This window comes from Globicephala melas, chromosome 11 (assembly GCF_963455315.2).
Source record: "Globicephala melas chromosome 11, mGloMel1.2, whole genome shotgun sequence".
NCBI lineage: Eukaryota > Metazoa > Chordata > Mammalia > Artiodactyla > Delphinidae > Globicephala > Globicephala melas.
This window is the reverse complement of record NC_083324.2, coordinates 81,082,274-81,105,911: the sequence shown is the minus strand read 5'-3', so window position 1 is coordinate 81,105,911 and position 23,638 is coordinate 81,082,274. Positions and strand designations below refer to the sequence as shown.

The 23,638-nt window shown below is 43.5% G+C and overlaps 5 protein-coding genes and 2 non-coding genes across 7 annotated transcripts; 1 reads left to right on the top strand and 6 right to left on the bottom strand.

Annotated features, from left to right (window-relative positions):
- Window positions 1-1,449: 1,449 nt before the first annotated feature.
- LOC138842874 (histone H3.1) lies at window positions 1,450-1,860 on the bottom strand. Its single transcript, XM_070046760.1, has one exon. The coding sequence runs from the start codon at window positions 1,858-1,860 to the stop codon at window positions 1,450-1,452; it is 411 nt and encodes a 136-aa protein (XP_069902861.1).
- Window positions 1,861-2,431: 571 nt separating this feature from the next.
- Window positions 2,432-3,225, bottom strand: LOC115848803 (histone H4). The gene is made up of 2 exons (XM_070046762.1): window positions 2,933-3,225; window positions 2,432-2,553 (listed from the first exon to the last, which is right to left on the bottom strand). The coding sequence occupies exons 1-2, from the start codon at window positions 3,223-3,225 to the stop codon at window positions 2,520-2,522; spliced, it is 327 nt and encodes a 108-aa protein (XP_069902863.1). The 3' UTR covers window positions 2,432-2,519.
- Window positions 3,226-8,556: 5,331 nt separating this feature from the next.
- On the bottom strand, window positions 8,557-8,967 carry LOC132598132 (histone H3.1). The gene has a single exon (XM_060308215.1). It carries the CDS (start codon window positions 8,965-8,967, stop codon window positions 8,557-8,559), a length of 411 nt encoding a protein of 136 aa, XP_060164198.1.
- A 1,105-nt stretch (window positions 8,968-10,072) lies between these two features.
- Window positions 10,073-10,465, bottom strand: LOC115848786 (histone H2A type 1). The gene has a single exon (XM_030849733.2). It carries the CDS (start codon window positions 10,463-10,465, stop codon window positions 10,073-10,075), a length of 393 nt encoding a protein of 130 aa, XP_030705593.1.
- Window positions 10,466-10,778: 313 nt separating this feature from the next.
- On the top strand, window positions 10,779-11,159 carry LOC115848794 (histone H2B type 2-E-like). The gene has a single exon (XM_060308224.1). The coding sequence runs from the start codon at window positions 10,779-10,781 to the stop codon at window positions 11,157-11,159; it is 381 nt and encodes a 126-aa protein (XP_060164207.1).
- Window positions 11,160-19,167: 8,008 nt separating this feature from the next.
- TRNAM-CAU (transfer RNA methionine (anticodon CAU)) lies at window positions 19,168-19,239 on the bottom strand. The gene has a single exon. It is a non-coding gene; the product is annotated as a tRNA-Met (tRNA).
- A 366-nt stretch (window positions 19,240-19,605) lies between these two features.
- Window positions 19,606-19,676, bottom strand: TRNAG-GCC (transfer RNA glycine (anticodon GCC)). Its single transcript has one exon. It is a non-coding gene; the product is annotated as a tRNA-Gly (tRNA).
- Window positions 19,677-23,638: the final 3,962 nt, after the last annotated feature.

Below are 23,638 nucleotides of genomic sequence, written 5' to 3'. Positions count from 1 at the left end.
CTTTGTCCCTCTTTCACGGTGCTTTTCCCAATGCTCTCAAACTCCTTACCTCCATCAACATTTAACAAATTACACGGTCAAAACACCCTCTTTTGTAGGACATCAGTGTGGATATTTTTGTGTGTTTAAGTGAAGATAGACCTGTATCTTCCAGTGAAATAATTGGCCACTGACTGTAAGTGTGGACTGGCTCTTAAGGGACTGGAGGTTATAGAAGTTTAAGAGAATTCAGGAAAACATTAACATCCAAGGGAACTGAGGCAATGACCAGGAAGTGGAATGGAAGATGAAGTTTGCTATTTATTGGGAGGTGGGAGGGGGAGGCATGGACAGGATTTTGTGCCTGGATGGGGTGATGATTAGGATCTCTCATGCAATCAACAGTTCTCCCCTGTGAAAAACGGTAGGCCAATACACTTCATCTCTTCAGGAGCTCCTGGAGTTGAAACTATAGCCTACTATGGCCAAATCTAGACAGTGGCCTATTTTTGAATGGTCGTCGAGCTGAGTTTTTCTATTTTTAAATTGTATTTTTAAAAAACTGTGACAGACTATATGTTGCCTGCAAAACCTAAAATATTTACTATTTGGCTCTTTTGCTGTTTTGTATTCCTTCTCACAGACACAGTTCATGGTGTGTTGCTACAGGCCTGCCTTTCAGAACTATGCAAATCGAGACCTAGAAAGGAGATCTTAACAAGAAAATGTTCCAACCAAGTATTTCCCACTTTTTCAATCACAAAACTTTCAGAAAATTTGGGAAGAGGTTGGGGGAAGTCATGCTTTACAGGAGAGAAGCCTAATAAAGAGAGCTAACATTCATTGAGCATTTAACTGCCAGGAACGAATCAAAGCATGCCGTACAAACCAATTCGTCTGCTACATTTTACAGCTGTTCTAGGTGAGTCCCAGAGAGATGAGTAATTTGGCAGATTATACAGCTAGTAGTAAATGGCAGCTGTGAGGCTTGAGCCTCGACCAGTATTTCTTTCTGCAACAGGAAGGCAAGAGGCACATTTTCTGAAGTCAAGGAGCTAGGGTACTGGTCAAAAACAAACCAAAAAACCCTTCATTTGCCATTTACACAATTATCCACAGAAACCAATAAACTTTCGCAAGGTATGGGCCAGTTTTCCTTCAGTCCATTCGTGTAGCCAAAGGCTTAATGGTTGTATCACTTTAAGTATGCTTCCCCAGAAACAGCTCAATAGGCTAAGATCACAGAATACAGTAACCTCCGTCTGCAGCTTAATCTCCAAATATGCAGCACTGAAGTGACACAGCAACAATTGAGCCCACAACAGCTATTTCATCAAAACTCTCCTGTCATTTTTCTTTTGGGGATAACATGTATCCTCTAGAAGGAACAGTTCCTTTTTGGTGACAGTTGAGGGGCTCTGAAAAGGGCCTTTTCAGATGAGGTATATATAATAGGAGGCGGTGTAAGATTTAAGCCCTTTCCCCGCGGATGCGACGGGCGAGCTGGATGTCCTTGGGCATGATGGTGACGCGCTTGGCGTGGATGGCACACAAGTTGGTGTCCTCGAAGAGACCCACCAGGTAGGCCTCGCACGCCTCCTGCAGCGCCATCACGGCCGAGCTCTGGAAGCGCAGGTCGGTCTTGAAGTCCTGCGCGATCTCGCGCACCAGGCGCTGGAACGGTAGCTTACGGATCAGCAGCTCCGTGGACTTCTGATAGCGGCGGATCTCGCGCAGGGCCACCGTGCCGGGCCGGTAGCGGTGCGGCTTCTTCACGCCGCCCGTGGCCGGCGCGCTCTTGCGAGCCGCCTTAGTGGCCAGCTGCTTGCGCGGCGCCTTGCCGCCTGTGGACTTGCGAGCGGTCTGCTTCGTGCGAGCCATGCACAAGCAGCGCCAATTACTTTAACAGTAGTAACAGGACCCAGTCGTCCCAATATATATAGGGACCCTCGCGTCTTGATTGGACAATAGACTGCTGCCTCCCTCGCCTGCCCCGCCCTTCCCCGCCCACAGAATTGGTTCTAGGCTTATTCCTCAAAGAAAAGGAAGCGTTTTCCCGCTTCTACTTCGGTCATTAGGATAATGTACAGAGGAGGTATCTTATTGGCTTTAAAAGACTGCGAGATAGGCTTCCCTGGTGGCGCGGTGGTTGGGGGTCCGCCTGCCGATGCGGGGGGCGCGGGTTCGTGCCCCGGTCCGGGAGGGTCCCGCGGGCTGTGGCCGCTGGGCCTGCGCTTCCTGAGCCTGTGCTCCGCGGTGGGAGAGGCCGCGGCGTTGAGAGGCCCGCTGTACCGCCAAAAAAAAAAAAAAAAGATTGCAGGATGCATCAAAATTCTTAAGGTGCTATCTAGAGAATCCCAAAGTGCCTTGCACTATTTTAAATACAGTACAAGATGTCATGATTGAGTTCTTGACAAAAATAGTTTACTGAATAACATAAAAGGGAACCAACCAGCTTATGATAAACGGAGGCATTGAAAGTCGAAATCCAGCCATGTTCTATGCCAGTGGTCTCAAACTTCAGCGTGCTTAAGAACCTCTCAGCTTATTAAAACGAGGGTCGGCCAACTTTTTCTGCAAAAAAGGTATGATAGTATTTTAGGCATTACTCGCTATACTGTATTATTACTTTGCCCTTGACGTGGGAGTGCGAGCGCAGTCGACATAGGTTAGATGAGCCCGAGCTTACACTAAACCTCTGTAAAAACTGGCAACGCAGCTGAGTTTTCAGAGAATTTGCCACTGTAGGTGGAAAGGCTGACGAGGGCTTGGGGACTGCGACAACGCGCAACTTAAGCTCAACTTCAAATTTTTAGCCCCCCCAACCCAACTACTCCCAAATACTTAGAGTGCACATTAATGCCTACAGCTCTTTAACAGATTTCGTGGGTGGCCCTAAAAAGGGCCTTTAAGCGACGTTATGCCTTTGGAACTCTAACCGCCGAAGCCGTACAGAGTGCGTCCCTGGCGCTTGAGCGCGTAGACCACGTCCATAGCAGTGACAGTCTTGCGCTTGGCGTGCTCAGTGTACGTAACAGCATCCCGGATCACATTCTCCAGAAACACCTTTAGCACCCCACGGGTCTCCTCATAGATGAGGCCGGAGATGCGCTTCACCCCGCCACGCCGAGCTAGGCGTCGGATAGCCGGCTTGGTAATACCCTGGATGTTATCACGCAGAACCTTGCGGTGGCGCTTAGCACCTCCTTTCCCGAGGCCCTTCCCACCCTTACCGCGACCAGACATCTCACCAATTCTAATCAAACACGATGCTCCAATTCGCAAAGGCGGTGTTTTATATAGTGGTATATCGGACCTGGTTGGGAACCGCTCAAGCCAGCTGCGTCTCTTCAGGGAGGTTCCAGACCCGAAGCCCCGCCCACGTTTTCAGCAAACTGGAAAGGGCGGTGCTTAAACTACTTGGTCAGAACCGGCGCCTAATGAAAATCCCTCAGCCTAATTTCTACATTGTGTTGCGCTCGCCCGCCCCTGGAAGACCTTTCTTTTGGTTTGGTCAGGGCTTGCTGTCCGTTTTGTTTTGTTTTGTTTTGTTTTCTGCCATCTCTTAGCGACTTGTGGCTGCTGGAATGAATGGCGCATCTCAAGAGCGATGATTGTAGGCATTTGGGAGCTTTTGTGAAACCTCGTGGCTGGCCGCCTGATTATAGATAGCGTCCAGGTGGGGTTTTTTGTCGTTCTCAGCGTCGGTGCTCTCCCCTTTTCCTTACTCATCCTATCACCTTACTTTCCCTTCCCTCACTGGCTGCCACATTTTGCGGGGTAGTACTGGCTTTTTCAAATTTTCTTCATCTCACTTAGAAACACTTCAGGAAGCTGTTTGAGGAAGGTAATCTTTTACCTGTAGTTTCCTTTGATGAGTCCATGAACAAGTAAAAATGCCTCTCAGGGATTACCGCCCTGCCCCCTCCCCCCCTCGCTTCTCTCCTTTGTTGAACTGAGAAATCAAGTGCACCCAAAAACTCCATGCCTTTAATTGACAAATACAGTTGCCTTGCCAATGCTTTGCCCTGGAAATATTTATATTCACATCTATGTGTCCCAAAGGTGTGATTCTCTTTGTTAAAATAATTTGTTAAGTCTCTTCTCCGACCTTCATGGAGGAAACAAACTGCAGATTTCTCAGCTTAAAAAGTTTGAGTCTTTTAATAACCTATAATGGAAAAGAATCTGAAAAAGATAGATATCTGTATGTACATAGATATATAGGTATATTTGAATCACCTTGTTGTACACCTGAAACTTACATAAAATTGTAAATCAAATATAATTCAATTAAAAAATTGAGTTTGAGAATGTTATTTAAATTAAGTACTGTTCAAATGCTTCCTTTTTGTCTTTCTCAGCAAATAATAATGATATTGCCTGATAAATTCTTGTTGAATAATTGGGATAAATATTTAGGAGTTGTTTGTTTGTTTCTCACATTAGGAGAGCTATTCTTTTCTGAGAGAAATGTTGGCAATGCTTTACAGTCCATAGAATTCCTTTCCCCTTCAATCAGATGAATAAATGAGGTAGGTATACTTGCCTTTCCAATGTTCTGAGGGTTGCTACTGATTCACACTTGTCTGGTTGACAATTCTTAATATTCTTAGTTCCAAGTGTTGGGCTCAATCCTTTTCATTATTACTGTATTTTCAATTTGATGTGCCACACGTTTATTTTCTTGACACTTGACTTTGTTTTCTCTGTTTTGATTAAACCTTTGGAATTAGCTGGTAGATTGTGTTTATATCTCTTACTTTTCTTTTTGTTTTTAATTTTTTTCTCTTTTATTGTTCTTTAGTTGTTCTTCGTTCAAAATTAGTTTACTGACTAGTAACTAGTACCTTTCCTAATTCTCATTTCTCCTGTCCCCAAACACACACACACACTAATCCAAAACACCACTAGCCATTTGGAGTCTTTTCAACTCCATGAACTTAACCTCTCAAATCTTTCCTTCCATTCCATACAGTCTTATTTCTCCACATAGATTGGCCTTTTACCAAGTCAGAACCTTAATTTGCAAAAGCCTTTAAGAAACCCCTTACTTTCTCCTGAAACTCTCTCAAAACCTAAATGTATTCTCTAATATACACAGCTTTTCATGCCTAACACTCCCTCCTTGTTTTGTATAATGTCCTACCTTGTTTCCAAAATTTTATAATACCATGGTCTTTATAGTTCCTTCTAAGTGTCTCCTAATGTAGCTAGTTATCATGCCTGAAATATATCAGACAATAGCTGCCAGAAACTCTGATTCCCTTTCATTCACTTCAACTTACTAGCATCTGCAGGGTTGGATACTGAGAAGACAAGAATCAAAATGAAGGTGTGGGTCCTTTGGGGTAGGGGTCCTCTACTGCCTCGCCCTCTTGGGTTTACAACAGGGACAGAAGCTAAGAACACAGTTCCTAAGCTTCTAATCTTTAAAAACAGACTGGTTTCAATAGACTGAATGTTTCTGTTCCCCCAGAATTCATATATTGAAACCTAATCTCTAATGTGAGGGTATTGGGTATTTGGAGGTAGGGTTATTGGGAGGTGCTTAGGTCATAAGTGGAGGGCCCTCATGAATGCGATTAGTGCCTCTATAAAAGAGACCCCATTGTCTCTTCCACACTGAGAAAATAGCCATCTATGAATTAGGAAGTAGGCTCTTACCAGACACTGAATCTGACAGTACCTTGATCTTGGACTTCCCAGTCTCCGGAACTGTGAGAAATACATTTCTATTGTTTATAAGACACCTAGTCTATGGTATTCTGTTACAGCAGCCTGAGCAGACTAAGACACTGGTACTCTGCAAGTCATGCTTTAAAATAGTACTCAGATTTTTTGCCTTTGGTTTTGGTGGTTATTCTGGATTTGCTTGTTTGTTTGTTGTTGTTGTTGTTTGTTTTTTAAAATAAAGCTAGAAAATGCTGTTGGAGATCCTGGCACAGGTGTGCCCAGGTATGGACTGATTCTTGGGTTCAGCTTTTATTTTTGCCATTTATTTGTTTCTTGATCTCAGAAGAAAGAGAGAATCTCTTTTTATGTGCCCACTATATTTTATTTATTCCCTTGTATTAGACCAGTGAAGTCTGTCAGATAACTCCTAACTCTTCTTGTTTTTTCTCTTGCATCTGTTATTTATTATTGTGTAGTGAATTACCAGAAAAGTTAGTAGCTTAAAACAACAAATGTACTTTCTCACACAGTTTCTGAAGGTCAGGAATCAGAGAGTAGTTTAGTTGGGTGGTTCAGGTTCAGGGTCTCCCAAGAAGTGAAAAATCAAGCTGTCAGCAGAGGCTGCAGTTACATGAGGTTTGACTGGGCCTGAGATGGCTCACTCACACGGCTGTTGGTAGTTGCCCACTGACTGTTGGAGAATGCATCAGCTTCTTATCGTGCCGGCGTCTCCACAGGGCTGCCTGAATATCTTCTCAACATGGCGGCTGGGGCTCCCCCACCCCATCCCCAGCAAGTGACCTGAGAGAGAGCAAGCAGGAAACACAGCACCTTTTATGACTTAGTCTCCAAAGTACTCATTGTCACTTTGGCTTTATGCCACACCAGTCTCTAAATCCAGCTCACATTCAAGGGGAGAAGAATTAGGTTCCTTTTTTTTTTTTTTCTTGGCCGCGCTGCGCGGCTTGCGGGATCTTATTTCCCCAACCAGGGATCGAACCCACACCCTCATCAGTGAAAGTGTGGACTCCTAATCACTGGACCGCCAGGGAATTCCCTAGTTTCCATTTTTTGAAGGGAAGATTATCAAAGAATTTTTGGATATTTCCTAAAACCACCTCTTCTACAATCAAATTTAGGCTTCAAATAGAACATGTCCTCATTGACCCATAGTACACTTCTGAGATCTTAAGTTCAGATCTCAAAAGACTCCCAAATCCCAGCAGATGTCCTTGCTGAGGAGAACTTCTGCCTTTCCACTTAAAAGAAATCAGGCTTTTCTGCCCAGTTCTTTCTTTTTTTTTTTTTTTTAAACGATTTCTCCTCCTTTATTTTCCTAGTCATTGGAGGCTTACCCAGATCTCGTCCCCTTTCAGGGTTTGTTGAAAGAATCCCAAACAGATTTCCTGGCTTTGTCCTCCCAATACTTGGTTACCTTTAGAAAAGACAGACTTTTCTAGAGCTAGTGAAGGATTAATATGTGCCTCATCTAAACCTGGGGAGCTATTACCAAGTTCACATATGAAAAGACATGTGAAAATACTTTGGAAACTATAAAGCTTTATATAATTGTTGTCATCAGTATTATATCTACTCCCCATAGAATTCAAAAAGAATCTGTGATGAAATGTGTAATGCAGAAGGTGGGAAGCACTCAGCGACTGAGGCTATCTTGTGTCTACAAGGTTGCTTATCAGCAATACATTCATTCAACTAGAGTTTAATGAGCACCTGCCCGTGTCAGGCTTTTTCTATTCTGGAGAAACAACAGTGAACACGAAAAAATCTTTGGCCTTATATGTATATGGTGAGAAAAAAGGGGCAAAATTCGACTTTTAAAACAGGTTCACACAGAGTTGGGAGACTACGCTCCTGGAGCTAGTATTTCATATTTGTAAGTGTGACCTCATTTAAGGGATAAGGAGACACGGGGAAGTCCACACGTGGTGTGGGGGGTATTACTGTCCCAAACGGGCTCACTGTGGCTTCTGCCTCAGGGAAGTCACCAGATGTTGATGGCATGCACGGTACCTGTGGATTGCTCCTCGTGCACATCTGCATTAGGAGGCTCCTGAAAGCTATCAAATAAAAAAGTTAATTTGTTAATTTTACAGTATCAAATCTTGGAATGGGTGTGAAGGAGAGTAAACAGTTCAGAGCTTTATCCCGTAGGGTTACCAGGTGGTACTACTAAACAGCTAGAAATGCAATTCTCATGAGAACAAAAATGCTTAGTTTGAACACCCTGTAGCTTCAGCCAGATTCATTCTTTCCTTTTGGAGTTGTATAAAAGAAACTAAATTAGTACATTAGAAGTCTGCCCCCTATTGTTAGATCCCGGGCAAACCACCAACATTGTCTGGCTTAATCGAGATGTACTCTGCCCCTCCTGGGACCCTGAACAGTTCAAATCAATAATTGATTAGGGCATGCAAAGTGCTTGTCCTTCCATGCACTGCCAATACATCACAGAACAGTCAGCCAGAACTCCGCACCCCGACTATATCCGAAGTGGGGGAGGGACTGGCTAGTATTTATGCTCTGAATCCCAGTTTACTTGGTTGAGAGTTCTTTTGTTGACTGATTCCTTCTAGTGAAATCTTTTTTTACTCAGGGTCCAGGTGACCTTATTGCTGGAGACACTGTTGCCCCCTTATAAGCTGCTGTTCAGCAAGTCCTTTTAGATAGCTAACAAAACGAACACGGCATGTGTAGCCTTGCCAAGTATTCTGTATACCCATTTTGCATGACAAGCATGTAGTTCCTGAAAGAAACCCTTCTCCCCCATTTTCTAAATACCCACCCTAGTATAACAGCTACTCTCAATGAGAACAGAAGTGGCTCTTAAAAGAGCCTTTGGAAAAAAAGCAAATGCGCCCAGGGCGGATTAGAAAGGACCGTTTATGCCCTCTCCCCACGGATGCGGCGCGCAAGCTGGATGTCCTTGGGCATAATAGTGACACGCTTAGCATGGATAGCACACAAGTTGGTGTCCTCGAAGAGCCCCACCAGGTAGGCCTCGCACGCCTCCTGCAGCGCCATCACAGCCGAACTCTGGAAGCGCAGGTCGGTCTTGAAGTCCTGCGCGATCTCGCGCACCAGGCGCTGGAACGGTAGCTTGCGGATCAGCAGCTCCGTAGACTTCTGGTAGCGGCGGATCTCGCGCAGGGCCACCGTGCCGGGCCGGTAGCGGTGCGGCTTCTTCACGCCGCCCGTGGCCGGCGCGCTCTTGCGGGCCGCCTTGGTGGCCAGCTGCTTACGTGGCGCCTTGCCGCCGGTGGACTTGCGAGCTGTCTGCTTGGTCCTAGCCATGCTTCTGTGCTAATGCCGCGAGAGAAGCAACTGAGCGCTTCCAGGACCAGACTTTATACAGATGATCCGATCCTGATTGGCCAGAACTTTGCGGGAGTAACCTGATTGGCTTTTAATTCAATCCTCATTTGGTTTTTACCGCCTCTGAAAAGTTTTGTTGTCCATACTATTTTGTGATTTCTATTTTCGCAGGAAAGAATTATGGTCGTACTCCATCCTGAGTTTATGGTTTTCGACCAAAATGTTAAGACTCCAGTAAAAAAGGAGTCTGGTTCAGAATTTGTGAAAGTCAGCGCCTAAACTGTCCTAAAAGAAATGCATTTTTTCATTGGAGACTTTTTTCCTTTTCAGATAATGTAGGGAGAAATTACAGCAAAATAATGTATTTGTTAGTCTCTCTAAATAGTAGTTACATTTCATAATTGCATCAGGATCTATTTTTAATGAGTGTACCAAGACCTAAAATAAAGTTTCAGAATAGACTCTGGCACACCGGCCTCCTGAACACAGAACTTTGCCTAGCGTGGTGTGGGGAAGGGGGAGCTTGATGTGTGCTTGACTAAATACTAGTAAATGACTGTGACTTCATTAATTGATTTTGATGCAATCAAATGGCTGATTGGACTTTAATATGTAAACTGTGTACTTAAGCAGGCCTGGAGTAATGATACATTTACATTGATCAGTGATTAGGTGTTTTCCTGTAAATAGGGGTAGCTCTGAAAGGAGCTTTCGAGTAGGGGCAGTTTTAGTTAACTAATGGACCATCGGGTTTTAACGATAAAGACCCAGAAACAAGACAAAATTGGTTTAATATTTAACATTTGCTGGAACAAATAATCACCGGAAATGTGTTCCTGGGGAGGGGACAATAAATGCGGCCGCTTTCATGGTTTTACAAGAGTAAACTGCAAACTAGTTTTTACCAGATGAGTTAACGCATGCTCGGTCAAATCAATAGGACTACATATTTCAACGTACAGTACTGTCAACTTAGCCAGGGATTCGTGATAGGTTTCAGGACAGTGTTCAGTTCTTCCACATAAGTTGTGGGTGGCTCTGAAAAGAGCCTTTGTTCTTAGAGATTGGAGTATTAATTCAGATCTTACTTGCCCTTGGCCTTGTGGTGGCTCTCAGTCTTCTTGGGCAAGAGCACGGCCTGGATATTGGGCAGGACGCCGCCCTGAGCGATGGTGACTTTGCCTAGCAGCTTGTTGAGCTCCTCGTCGTTACGGATGGCCAGCTGCAGGTGGCGCGGGATGATACGCGTCTTCTTATTGTCGCGGGCCGCGTTGCCCGCCAGCTCCAGGATCTCGGCCGTCAGGTACTCCAGCACCGCGGCCAGATACACCGGCGCGCCGGCCCCGACCCGCTCGGCGTAGTTGCCTTTGCGGAGCAGGCGGTGCACTCGGCCTACGGGAAACTGGAGCCCGGCCCGCGAGGAGCGAGTCTTGGCCTTGGCGCGAGCTTTGCCGCCTTGCTTGCCACGTCCAGACATAGTGCAAAGCTTATGCACCTACACCAAAAAAGACTAAAGAGAAAGAAAAACCCACAACTTATAACCGCAGCTGCGCGCGAAAAAGAAGCTATTCCATTGGCCAGAGTTGCTGTCCCATTTTAAACAAGACAAATGCAGTTCCTAATAATGCGTGTTCTGATTGGACAATATTGAAACACGTCATCACTAATATTCGCCAATCCGACGAAGAACTTTACTAAACCTTATTTGCATATGGATTTGTAAATAAAAAGGACTCGACCGATTCACTATTCTCTCTTTACTTCTCGGGAATCTTGTCATTTTTTTCATCATGCCTGAGTCGGCTAAATCCGCCCCGGCTCCGAAGAAGGGGTCCAAGAAAGCGGTGACCAAGGCCCAGAAGAAAGATGGCAAGAAGCGCAAGCGCAGCCGCAAGGAGAGCTACTCTATCTACGTGTACAAAGTGCTGAAGCAGGTCCACCCGGACACCGGCATCTCGTCCAAGGCCATGGGCATCATGAACTCGTTTGTCAACGACATTTTCGAGCGCATCGCGGGTGAGTCGTCGCGCCTGGCGCATTACAACAAGCGTTCGACCATCACCTCCAGGGAGATCCAGACGGCCGTGCGCCTGCTGCTGCCCGGCGAGCTGGCCAAGCACGCCGTGTCCGAGGGCACTAAGGCCGTCACCAAGTACACCAGCTCCAAGTGAGCCAGCCCGCTGCCACACATGACCCAAAGGCTCTTTTCAGAGCCACCTACACTTTCAGAGAAATAGCTGGTGCACTTGCCTGTAGTCTAGTTTCTCTCGGGAGAGTAGGGGGTTGGTTTGGGAGCGGGAAACGGGGTAAAAACTTAAAAAGCCCTCCGTAAACATTCTAGTATACGCATTTATGCAGTGCCATGCAAATTTAGTGTGGAGTCTTTGGCGTCCTTTGAAAAGATTTTCAGTTTTGCCCTCAGCTGCAATAGCCAAAATTTCGCTTTTGTTTACACTTTTTCAACGCAAGGAACGCTCCCCGTCTCTGATTGGGCAGAAGCACTATTTGAAAAGCCCGCCGTGGGCTGCAATTGGCCAAATAGTCTGCCATCAGGGTTGTGCGTTTTGAAGAGATTTTCTCCAAAGTAAAAGGATGACTTGCTTTATCTGCGGAAATGCACCGGGCTCTGGAGCCAAGAGCCATAAAGCTGACAATTAACGGTACTGTGTTCTGCAGTCGGATCCTGGGCGAAATTAACCTCTCGGTGTCTATCTCTCATCCACTACAGAATGGGTACGGTAACATTAGACCTGCCTATCCTACGGAGATCTTAGGGTGAGTTGAAGTGATTTATGTCAAAGTGCAACGGGAATATTAAAGGTCAGGGACGTTCCTTAAGGAGAAAAGTTTGAACAAGGAACCCAGCAATTTGGGAAAGCCGCGTTCTTCCAATGTTTAATCGATGTGCCGGAAGGAGATATGCCAGGACTCGCTAGGCTGGGGGAGTAGTTATCTGGCAGTGACTTTAGAGTCCGCGATTTAAAATCCCGCGATAGAAGTCAGAGAACTCAGTATTTAAGAGAAGGGCGTACTTACTTAACGCATGGGCTAACTAGGAATATTAGGGAATGGAGTCTCAAGGCATGATCGAAAGTCTTTCAATTCCCCCCTCCCCTGCACCTTTCAACAATGCCTAAATTCTTTTTTTTTGCAGTTGGAAGCATTAACATTTTCCTCTACCCTGTCATCCCCTCTCACCAGTAAATGACTGCTATTGTAAATCTTTTTTTCCCCCATTAACAGCAAAATAAGCCCCTACTACCACATCCCCCCTCCAGGCTGTAACATTTCCTCTCTTTCCCTATTGTCACTTTCCTTAAAGTTGTAGGTATAGATCCTATGTCAGACGAACAGTCTTGTCCCTGTCACAGACAACAAGCCTCCAGGAATTCATGCCGACAGGTCAATGGGTCTGCAAAATATACGGGTTTGTCATTCACTCCTCTAAGATGAGATTCTTTTTCCAGTCCCTGCGCCCCTGTCATTAGGTCTTGGGAGTTGGCGACAAAACCCACCGACAAGCTACCCTACTTGGTGGAGAGCAGTCCCCTAATTTCATCCTGAACTCATCAGCATCATATTCATCCCCTCTTTCTATTATTTGCTTTTTCCGAGATTTTTTTCTTCCACTGTTAAGAGATCAGAGGGATAATTACCTTCAGAGTGGGTGAAATAAGAAGTATTGCCCTCTTCTGCCATCTTGTGGCAAGAAAACAGAAGGACCGATCCAAGGCGTCGTGTTTTCCAGATCCAGCTGAAATGCTTCCTAACTTCAACTTTTTACTAACAGTGAGTTAGGATGAGTAGAGTGATCATTTCTGTCTCCCTTTAACCGCCGGATTTGTTAGTCACTTCAAGAGTCACTTGTGCGCATGTGAGAGAGGGAGAGAGGTATTGTTTTGTGCTCTGGTCAGAGCTGTGGAAATAAAAAGGAATAAAATTTTAAAAAAGAAATCAAAATATTATGCACCCTAAAATAAATAAAAAATAATAGGGTCCTGCTCACCCTAGTTCTGGTCCTCAAAGTAATAAATACTTGAATGTTTTCTGTAAACCTAAACACCTGACAGAACAATGATACCCTGATTTTTGCTAGACTGCTCTTTGAAGATGTGTCAGGACTTGTCAGGATAATAATTACCATGTGAGTTGCAATTTTTCCACCATGAACAGGCCAACGTGCACGTGGTAACCTCAGTCATTTTGCAGCTCCCCCCTCCAACACACACCATTTTAAATACTTGTGTGTGTGTGTGTTTTCCTCAAAGTCTGACTCTTGACCTCTTTGCAGGTAGACTTTTTTTTTCCTTTCCAAACGTTTCTGTCTCTTAGTCCTGCTTTGACAGTTTCTACTGCCTAAGTCCAAACAAACATCCTATTAAAATGCTTGTATTAGTTTGCTAGCACTGCCACAACAAAATACCACACACTGGGTGTCTTAAACAACAAAAATTTATTTTCTCACAGTTCTGGAGGCTAGAAGTCCAAGGTTAAGGTGTCGGCAGGACTGGTTTCCCTCCTTGGCTTGCAGCTGGCTGTCTTGCTGTGTCCTCACATACTCTTTTTTCTGTGTGTCTGCACCCCTGGAGTCTTTTCCTTTTCTTATAAAGATACCAGGGCTTTCGGATTAGGACCCTACCCTAATGATCTCATTTAACTTTAATTACCTCTTTAAAGGCCCTATCTCCAAATATAGTTACTTTGGGGTTAGGGCTCAAAACAAAGGAATTTTGAGGGAACACGATTGAGTCCATTTTGGCATTTAGGCCATTTTTTCCATGCTTTGATCCCAACTTTCTATTCCAAATTGTCTTTCATAAAATGTTTACATTTAGCTTTAACTGCAGCTAAAGAGACAGTTGTGATATACCCTAAACCAGAGGTTAAAAGTCAAATGCTCATGGGAGCCTAGCAGATAAAAGCAAAACTGGTTACAAGGTGCTCTTTGCTATTTTTCTTGAAGTACAAAGACTTCTGACACTGTATTTCACCTTCCCAGTTTTAGTAGCATATTTCACTGTTCTCTTAATACTACCCTACGAACAACCACAGCACAAGGATGTTGATAAATGCCAACTCACACTTGGAAACTAAGGGGACCAGTGGGAACTGCAGAAAACTGAAGGCTGCAGAGCCTATACACTATGATTTCACTTGACTGTTGCCTCCTGGGGCTGCAGGCTCAGGGTCAGTGAGTCTTTCAATTTTTTCAAGAGGATTTGCATTTTAATAAGGAATACTTCAAATTTTCCAAATTGGCAATTGTCAACAAAAAAATTAATCGGTCAATCTAAGAAAGAAATGGAAACTTTTATTCAAGCCAAATTGCGGCTGATAACCCAGGAACAGTCTCTCAGAAAGTTCTGAGAGACTGTTCCACCCGTTAAAGATCAAAGCACAGTTAAGTTTTTGAGACTGAGACCTGTACATACAATGACGTGTTATTGACAGTTTACACAATCCAGATCTATGCCTACAAACCAAGTAGTGGGTCAGGGCCATCATGGCCCCTTATGAGATTACGACGGAAGGTTATCTCCTAAGGAATAGTGACCCTGATGAGATTAATAAGGAATGTTATCTCCTAGGGAGATCTGGTTAATACAGATGTACAACACACACTAAAGGGGAGGGAGGAGGCCCAAATAGGCAAAGAAAAATTTTATGTTTAAAATTTTCTTGTCTTGCCATAAAATATGAATTTTATTTCATCATAACTAATAAAAAATGTGTAATAGTGTGGACTAAACAAAAAATACCTGAAAGCTTCCTGAAAACCTTAATCCCACAGCTGGAGAACTCTGGACATTAACAGAGATTTCTGTGTCCATGTCAAGCTGTCCAGTATACTGTCCATACCACCAAAACCCAGATCAAATGCCTGGATCTCCCTATCCTCCTAAATCCTCAACTGAAAAGAATCTGTTTCGCACTTGGCAGCTCTAGACAGAGCAGGTCACACACACAGCAGGCATTCAACAGCTTTTTTTTTTTTTTTTTTTGGCAATTTAAGTAAATGGATAAAAAAGTGAACTAAACAAATAATAAAAAAATTTCAGCTCCCTACCAACAATGAGGTAAAAGTGGTGAAAGTTGTTTGGAGTAGTTTATTGTAGACTAAATAGTTAATAAATAAACTTATTCTTTTCTAATTATGTTATATTTGTCTTACTGTGATGTATTCTCCTCTACCTACTTTTCTTTGTTCCTTTCAAATTTTTCTCCTTTTTTTAATTTTTTTATTTTTTTTAGTAACTGTTCTTATTTCTCCTGTCTTACAATGAATAAAATGAAAGGGGAAGGTAGAGGCGGTAAGGATCTTAACGGAAGCTCCACCTCTTCCCTTCCTGGTTCCACTGCCTTCTGCAAATGGCCCACCCTTGTTCCCTGAACCCAGCTTGCCCCTCTCTCTCCTTTAGCTCCTTGTTTCCTCTATTTACATGAGGCACAGACTCAAATTCTGTTGAAATCAGCTCTCTAGTGAATCACTGATTTCTTTTAATATTTTTTTACTTTATTTCCACGCATATGGGAGAAGTAGGAAAAACCAATTGTCTTCTTCTGATTAACAAATATCACAAAGATAAAGATCTTGAGGAAAAAAGGAGCTGCCAATTAGCAGCTTATTACTAGGGCAAGACATTTTCTTTGCGAAAGACAATCACTTACAGACTTACAATTTAAATGTTACTTCGTAGTAACATGGGTCATAGTAACAATCTCTGAGGTCAATGTCTTTGAACATCATCAGAAATAGCCATTTTAGGAAGCCCTACAGGATCTGTTCCTCTCTCCAGCACTAAAAACTGTCTGTGTTTTCAAGGCTAGATCCTGGAATTCCACTGGTCAGTATAGCAATAAAAGCAGGCCTGAGAATGAAAACTTGGCATCGGAGAAGTAAAAGGGGAAAGGAAGATTATTAACAGAATGTGTATGAGTTGTCAGAATAAGTTACCAAACTTGGAAGTGTGTGAATGGGATCTGTGGACAAAAATTGTCACCTGCCATATCAGTAAACGAAGGATTTTACCGCAGCCATCAAGCCATCAGCCACTGCCACGCACTGACTGTGCACCCTGAGGGGCTTCAGGATGGAGAAAAGCAGGATACTGGCCCTAGGTAGTTAAGATACATATCAAAGGAACGATTTCAATGAGCCCAGACTCTTGCATCTTCCCACACATAAAAACGCGCTAAATTCATTAACTTGTGATGTCTGGTTTTCTTTAATTAGCAGTGATATTTTGATGCTAGACCACCCGTGTTTGTTTGAACTCCTATATATCTTGGCTACTCCCTTACCTGTTCACAGCAGTCCCTCAAAGCTATCTGAGAGGCTGCAACCTGGGCTTAAGTCCTCAGCAGGTCCACGGAATGAAACATAATTCTCAACGTTTAGGTTGTGCATTTTTTTTCAGTCGACAGCTCCCAGGGAGTCCTTTCAGTGGTGCCCGGTGGGGTGGGGCCACGTGGCTGAGCCTCCAGGATTATATGATCTATGGAGGTGTGCATCTTTGATTACCTTTGAGTGATTAGGCTATTTTACAACTCAGAGATAGAATGTAAGTTGTAGATAATTAATAAAATGCAAATGATTCCAGGTATGGGTGTGGACAGGAAGGAGGGGGACAAAGGTAAACTGGTCCCAGTCCCATTTTCTTCCTCCAAACCTTACTGAATAGACACTCAACTCTCAGCCAGCAGATTATTGCCTCACACAAGCAGTTTCTAGGCCTCTCTAGGAAATTCTGAGATTTGGAAATCTCTATAGTCGGCATCCAAAGCTATGAAGTGAAGACTGTAATTGAAGAATAACACTTTGTGGAATCAGAAGGCTTGGGTTTTATCCACCACCCAGCCCTGCTGCCACTGCTATCACATTCTGTGTAATTTACTGGACGGTCTCATCTTCCTGGTCTGTTCCTGAACTAAAAGTGATCTCTGAAGTCTCTCTTCCAGCAGAAATAATCTGTTTCTAAAAATAAGTCTCCTTCTTCCAGGTCACTTGAAGCTACTGCTAACAAATGTAACAGATGACAAACTTTGTTTCAATCACGCAAAATGCTTTTTGTGGGAGATGTGCTATACACAGAGAGTGTGCTTGGAGGCCCGGCCCCACAATAAAATGACTATTGTGAAATAAAATTCACGTTTTATGGCAAGACAAGAAAAATTTAAACATAAAAAATTTTCTCTGCCGTTTGGGCTACGCTCCCCGCACCCCCGCCCCCACCTCCCCCCCTCCCCCTCCCCCCTCCACTGTGCATTGTGTGTCTGCATGATGCATCCACCAAACCACTCCCATCAGCAGAAATACTGGCCTCAACCGTAAAGAACAACATTCTTCTATCACCAACAAGACAACTCCTTAAAAGAAAACCTTCCTTCTTGATCTTGTAAGGAGCCATGATAACCCACAACTTTGTACTTGCAGATCTGAATTGTGTAAACTGTCAATAATACGTCGTTTGATGTACAGCCCTCTGTCTCAAAAAACTTATATAACTGTGTTTTGACTTCTAATGGGCGGAACAGTTCTTGGAGGTTTCTGAGAGGCTGTTCCCTGGTTATAAGCCTCAATTTGGCTTGAAGAAAGTTTTCCATTTCTTTCTGAGATCGGCTGATTTAATTTTTCGTCGACACTATCATAATAGAGCTCTTCTCTTTTCATTTTTATGCATGTCAATAAGAAATTCTAGGTAAGCATGAATTTGCCACTGTGAGAAGATGCTCAGTCTATGGTTACAATATCCAAGAACCGACTGAAAATTTATTTCTTAAATAGAACCCAGAAGAAAATAGTGAATAATGTTTCATCTTTCTGGGCAATTTTTTCCTTTTGATTAATCACATGTTCCTCTGGTGATCTGTGAGATTAGAAAGCTTGTTACTGAAACACCTCAGATGGAAATTGTGTCTGCCATGGGCATCCATGTAAGCAAGACTGAAAATGAAATGAGATCTCGCCTGGTACCTAAAGTGATTCTTTACTGTGATAGGATTTTCATGTGGAAAAAACTTTAAATACAAAAAAAAAAAAATTAAATATAGTTGATAAAAAAACTTTAATGACTGGATTTCTAAAACCTCTATCGCCAGGTTCATAAAGACGTTGCCTTCACTTTAGAACCAACTGAAAATCAAATATGGCCCTTTGGCCTCTCAGTCCAGACATTTATGTAGACATTAGGTATACTCATATGTTTAGTTATAGATTATTACATAGAAATAGACTTACTGTCAATGGTATCATAAAGGAAAGCCTTTTATGTGGGCACTTTGTCAATGCTTTTGAAAATAAGCATTGTGTTATTTAAATGAAAACTGTAATATGAGTTGTTCTCAGGCTCCTTGCAAATAAAAATTATTCATTAAAAAAAAAAAGGAATGGGAGATATGCACATCGAATTCATAGTAGAGTTGCCCTGAGAAAGGGGATATTAGGACTGGGTTTGCAGCTGAAGAGTACTTCAATTTTATGTTGTTGTTGTTTTCCTTAAATATAAAAGAAATTTGTAGTTTATATACCATAATGTTAAGTAGTAGATAGATTCTGTGTGGTAATTTTTGTACTCTTTTGTACTTTTTTAGAAGGTGAAAGAAGAAGGTGAAGAATAACGAAGAATAGTCATCTTTGGTGTATTAGAAATCGTAGCTTTTAACGTATTTAACAAACGAGCAACGCCCAAGATGTGACAGGCCATGTTGTAGATACTACAGGAACCACAGGGGGACTAAATACTGAATGAATAAATAAAATATACTATATATTACATAGTGATAAGTGCTAAGGAGGAAAACAGAGCAGGGGGGAGAGATTGTTGAAAACTGTCATTTTAAATAAACCCCAGCTCCCTTTAACCAAATCTCTGAAACTGAAATCAGCTATATATGGTTCTTTTTAACTCTAAATTTAAATTCTCTTTTACAATACAGTAGTAGGTAAAGATGGGCACCTTTCAGCGGATGGATGAATATTAATTCTCTGCTCCCTGAGATGGGGCACCTGACATTAGAGACTTTCTGATTTGTGAATTATTTTCGTCACAAAATTTTCTTGGGATAAAAATCTACCCCTGAATTACCCACATTTTCATGAGGTACAGAAAGAAGGGAAACAGGGTTGCTAAGACTACGGTACCTCGTTCCCCCCCCCCCGAAAAAAAAAAAAGCAGCACCTAGCAGAGGATGGTTTCGATCCATCGACCTCTGGGTTATGGGCCCAGCACGCTTCCGCTGCGCCACTCTGCTGAACGCGGCGGCTAGGGTTCGCAGTAATTCCTTTATTATATTTTTATTTAAAGAGAGCTGTTTTTATAAGTTGGAAAAAGTTTTCTTTCCATCAGAGCCCATTCGCTGGCTTTACTCATGCTTCAAACAGAAGAATGAATCCAGAGCAGATTGACTCCATATATTCTGAACACAGAAAATTGGATGTTTCTTTTAGGAAAACAGCCCGTCTCCAGCCAGCCTGCCCCTTTCACCTTGCAGAAGTGACTCCGGGTCTTATGCTCACAAAATATACGAGTAGGTCAAAATTCGAATGTATAAAGTATCCGAGTTCAAAACGAGAGCATTTTGAAAATTGGAAGGATTTTTTGAAAACAAAAGGCTCTCTGCATTGGCCGGGAATCGAACCCGGGCCTCCCGCGTGGCAGGCGAGAATTCTACCACTGAACCACCAATGCCTACACGCCAACTTCCTGCACACTTTCCACATGGCTTTTACCTGTTATTTTTACTGCTACATTGAAACAACCCGAATTTTCTTGCCGAAAAAAATGTTTAGTTTTTTGCTCTTACTGACTAGAAACTTGTAATGTTCCTTCTTTTCAGGAAACCCTCCCTTCCACTGCAAGCTCAGAGCGTCCCCCTGCGACACCGGAGGCTGGCCCGGGTGTGGGCGGCCCGGTCTCGGGCGCGTCTCAGCGGCCGGTAGCCGCCCCCGCCACGATTCTAGCCCCTGGATCGCGGGCGTGGGGAGCAAAAGGAGGAGGAAGGGGAGGAACGAGAGGGAAGGGGAAGGAGCCTAGTGCTGTTCCCCTCTGGTCACCCCAAAGGGTAGGCTGTGGGAGATTTAGGAATTCTGTGGGTTTGTTTGCCTTATGCTTCGGTTGCCATGGTTATGGAGGTGGCACTAGAAACTCCTTCCAGTCGAATAAAGAACAAAGGTCTTATTAAAGGGTAATTTTCCCCCAAAAATATACAATCGTGACTCTCATACAAGTATAAAAATGAACCCCTTTGAAAAGATTTTATTTAACTCACTAACGAGGTAACTGGTGAGGTGTTACTACAATTCAAAGGAGAATTCGAAGAATGGAGGCCATTTATAGATCAGGAATATTGAAATTAAAGTGTAAATAGGGCCCAAACTGGCTTTTACACGGTTAGGGATTGGTGGGGAGGGTGGACTAGGGAGGGAGAAAATGTCCCACCAGTAGACAATTAATTTGCCTGTCTATAGACAGGAGTTATTTTCTATTGCTATCATATCTACAATCTACAGAATTGTAAAATAGCTCTCACAGAATCAGATGACACAAAAGGGTGTGCTATAATTTTCCTTTGAAGCACAAATTTCCCTGACAGTCCCTTTCTTTCTCAGGAAAATTCTGCAGACTCAGCACTGACAGAAGGGCTAAACTCACAAATGAAACACCGTTTAAAAGCTCACCATAGCTCAAAGCCAAGGGCGCTGGTCTGCTGTTTCTGACCATCTCCCCTTAAAGTCTAGGGTGGGGGATTCTTAACAGGTGGGTTCACAGATCCTTGTAAGAACGGATGAAAGATCTGGATAAACTCCTTAGAAACCTGTACACATACACACATTTGCATTCGAGTTCAGGTTTGGGGCCTAGGATAACAGTCCGTGATCCAGTAGTTCCAGGGTCTCTGCTCTCCCTCTTTTAACCTGGAAAGTGGCCTTCATTAAGTACCATCCTCTCCATACTTCTCATTCATTCATTCCTGCCATCACCCACTTCAGGAACTGCAGCCTCTCTTTTATGAAGGCCCCACTCGGGGGCTCAGCGTAGTTTAGGGGTGGGATGGATGGGAGCTAATGTATAACTAGGTGTAGATTAACCTACATTCCTTAAAATCATGCCCAATGCCCTACATGCCTGCCTTACCCCCACCTACACACACGTTGTAAGATTAGGCCACCCAAGATGGCTGTTCTCTTGCTCTCTGTACGTTCATCCCCTGCTCGACCAGTGCCTGCTTCCCTACACCCTACTCACCTGACTGACCTTCCCTCTTAATCATACATCCTAATCAGTAAATACCTATGTACTTGCCCCGGCCCCATCTAGTGACTGTTCTAATCTTTAGATCGGAACTATCTCCACTATGATAGCTTATCAAAGGAGCGGTGAGGGGCACGGCCCTCTGGTTTCCCTGGCAACCGATGAGCCAATCGGATGTCAATTCCCCCCATAACCTGTAACCTCCCTCTTCCCCTGGGAGCGAAGACTATTGGCCTGTCCTGCCTGCCATCTGCCGCTGGCGTGTCGCACCAGGACCTTGCTTCAGATATGTAAATTGTGGGAAGAAAATACACGGGGAAATTAATAGAACACAAGGGTTATTTTAGTGAAGTATCTTTGTGCAGACTCATCTTGGTGCTGACTTTCCATCTTCTTCATGGCCATAAAATTCCCCTGGAGAAGGAATTTATGGCAGTCCTCATTTCTCAGAATTTTCTGCTTTACTACTTGCAGCAAGTCCGGAGAACACCAGGGCTCTTTCTCAAAGCAGTGTCTCCCAGAGCAGCAAAACTGGGGAAATTTTAAGCTAAGAGTACATGCATATTCATGAAGGGGCTTGAACAGAGGAGAATTCAGCATAGAATTGGGGCAAAGGTCAGCAGGGTTCAAGCTTTAGTCAAAGTCACAAGGGTCATAAAGGGTCAACATTATCATCCCTTAGGCTCCGGTTGATCTGGTGGTTGAGCACTTGGATTTAAATTCTGCAAGCCAGCTGGAGAATGTGCTTCAGGCTAATCTTTACCACAGAAACAGAACTGGGAGTCTTTCCCACTGATTTACTATCTTTGCTATTGTTACTTCTCTTGCCTGATAACAGTCCTTTGTTCCTGCATTCTTTTGTTCCCTTTAGATCATTAATTACTGAGACCTGTTCAAGGACAAGGATCGTGACCAGGTTTAGATCAGTTATGGGCCGTTTTCAGGCAAAGCAGGGTAAACCAGGGTATGGTTGTTATGAATATTTAAGTCAGGGCCTTCTCCATTGATAAGTTTCTAGAGATTTGATTATCTTGCTATTCCTGATACAGAGAGGGAGACACCCTTGCAAATAGAGGTTTCCCTTATAAATATAAATGTCTCTTACAAAAGCGGAACTTTGACTCAGTTTTCAGAGCTTCTCCTGTGTCTGCAGTTTGGTACTATTTGATAAACAAATATTTGCTAGGTCATATACATTAATATGTATAAAATAGATAACTAATAAGAACCTGCTGTATAAGAAATAAATTTAATTAAAAAAATATTTGCTAGGTCACGCAGAGACAGTGGTCTCTGATCTGTAACACCTGCCGAGTTTCCACTCCACACCTAGCCCATATTTGTTGCAGTGTAGGGGAGCAGAATTTGCCACCCTAAAATATGTCTTTGGCATATGAATTGTTTTAAGCCGGTTATTTTCTGAGAAATAGCAGACAAGGGATGTAATCGAGCAGGACCCCATGGAGCCTTCCCAGGACAGGCTTTCCTCCATATCCTCTGCTTTAGTTCCTCTCTGAAGTACCTAGATAATAGCATTTCATGCACATTTCCTGGGTTGTTTTGCAGATGTAAAAAACCTCCCCCTGTCAAACAAATGGAAGATGTTAACCACTTGAGGACCATAAACACATAGCCCCAGGCCTCCTGGAGCCTAAGGACTGATAAAGTGAACCCCTGTGACACCACCCTGCTACCTCACCATCAGCCAATCAGAGAACTGTGCACAAGCTGGTCACAGACCCTGCAAACCCTTCCCCCCTCTCCCCCCCCCCACTTCCTTCAGGGAGCTTGGGGCTTTTTAGGGCATGAGCCACCTGTCTCCTTGCATGGCCTTGCAATAAACCTTTCTCTGCTCAAACTCCGACGTTTCAGTTTGTTTGGCCTCACCGTGCATCGGGCACACGAACTTGTGTTAACAGAGAAGGGCTCTGAAAATCAAGTAGAAGCTGCCCTTTCATATGGAACATTTACATTTTTAAGGGAAATCTTTATTTGTAAGTGTGTCTCCCTGCCTGTACCTGAAAAAGGAGAATGACCAAATCTCTAGAAACTTTTATCAATGGAGAAGACAATGACAAATCTCTATCACAATCACCTTTGTTTACTCTGCTTTTCCTGGTAATCTCCCATAACAGACTCTCCTCACCCTCAACATCCTCTTTTATCTTTAGCTGAAGACGGTATTTAAGGTGGGAACTTTGGCCATTTTCGCAAGTTACTCAGTTTTCCTGGGTTCTTCCATGTATACATGTTATTAAACTTTGATTGTCTCCTTTTTGTTACCGAGTCCAAGCTCGCTCTGCTCACTGCAAGACAGGGCAATAAATCGGGAGACGAGGTGTTGAGGTAAGGAATAGCAACTTTACTCGGAAAGCTGGGCGTCTGAGAAGATGGCAGAC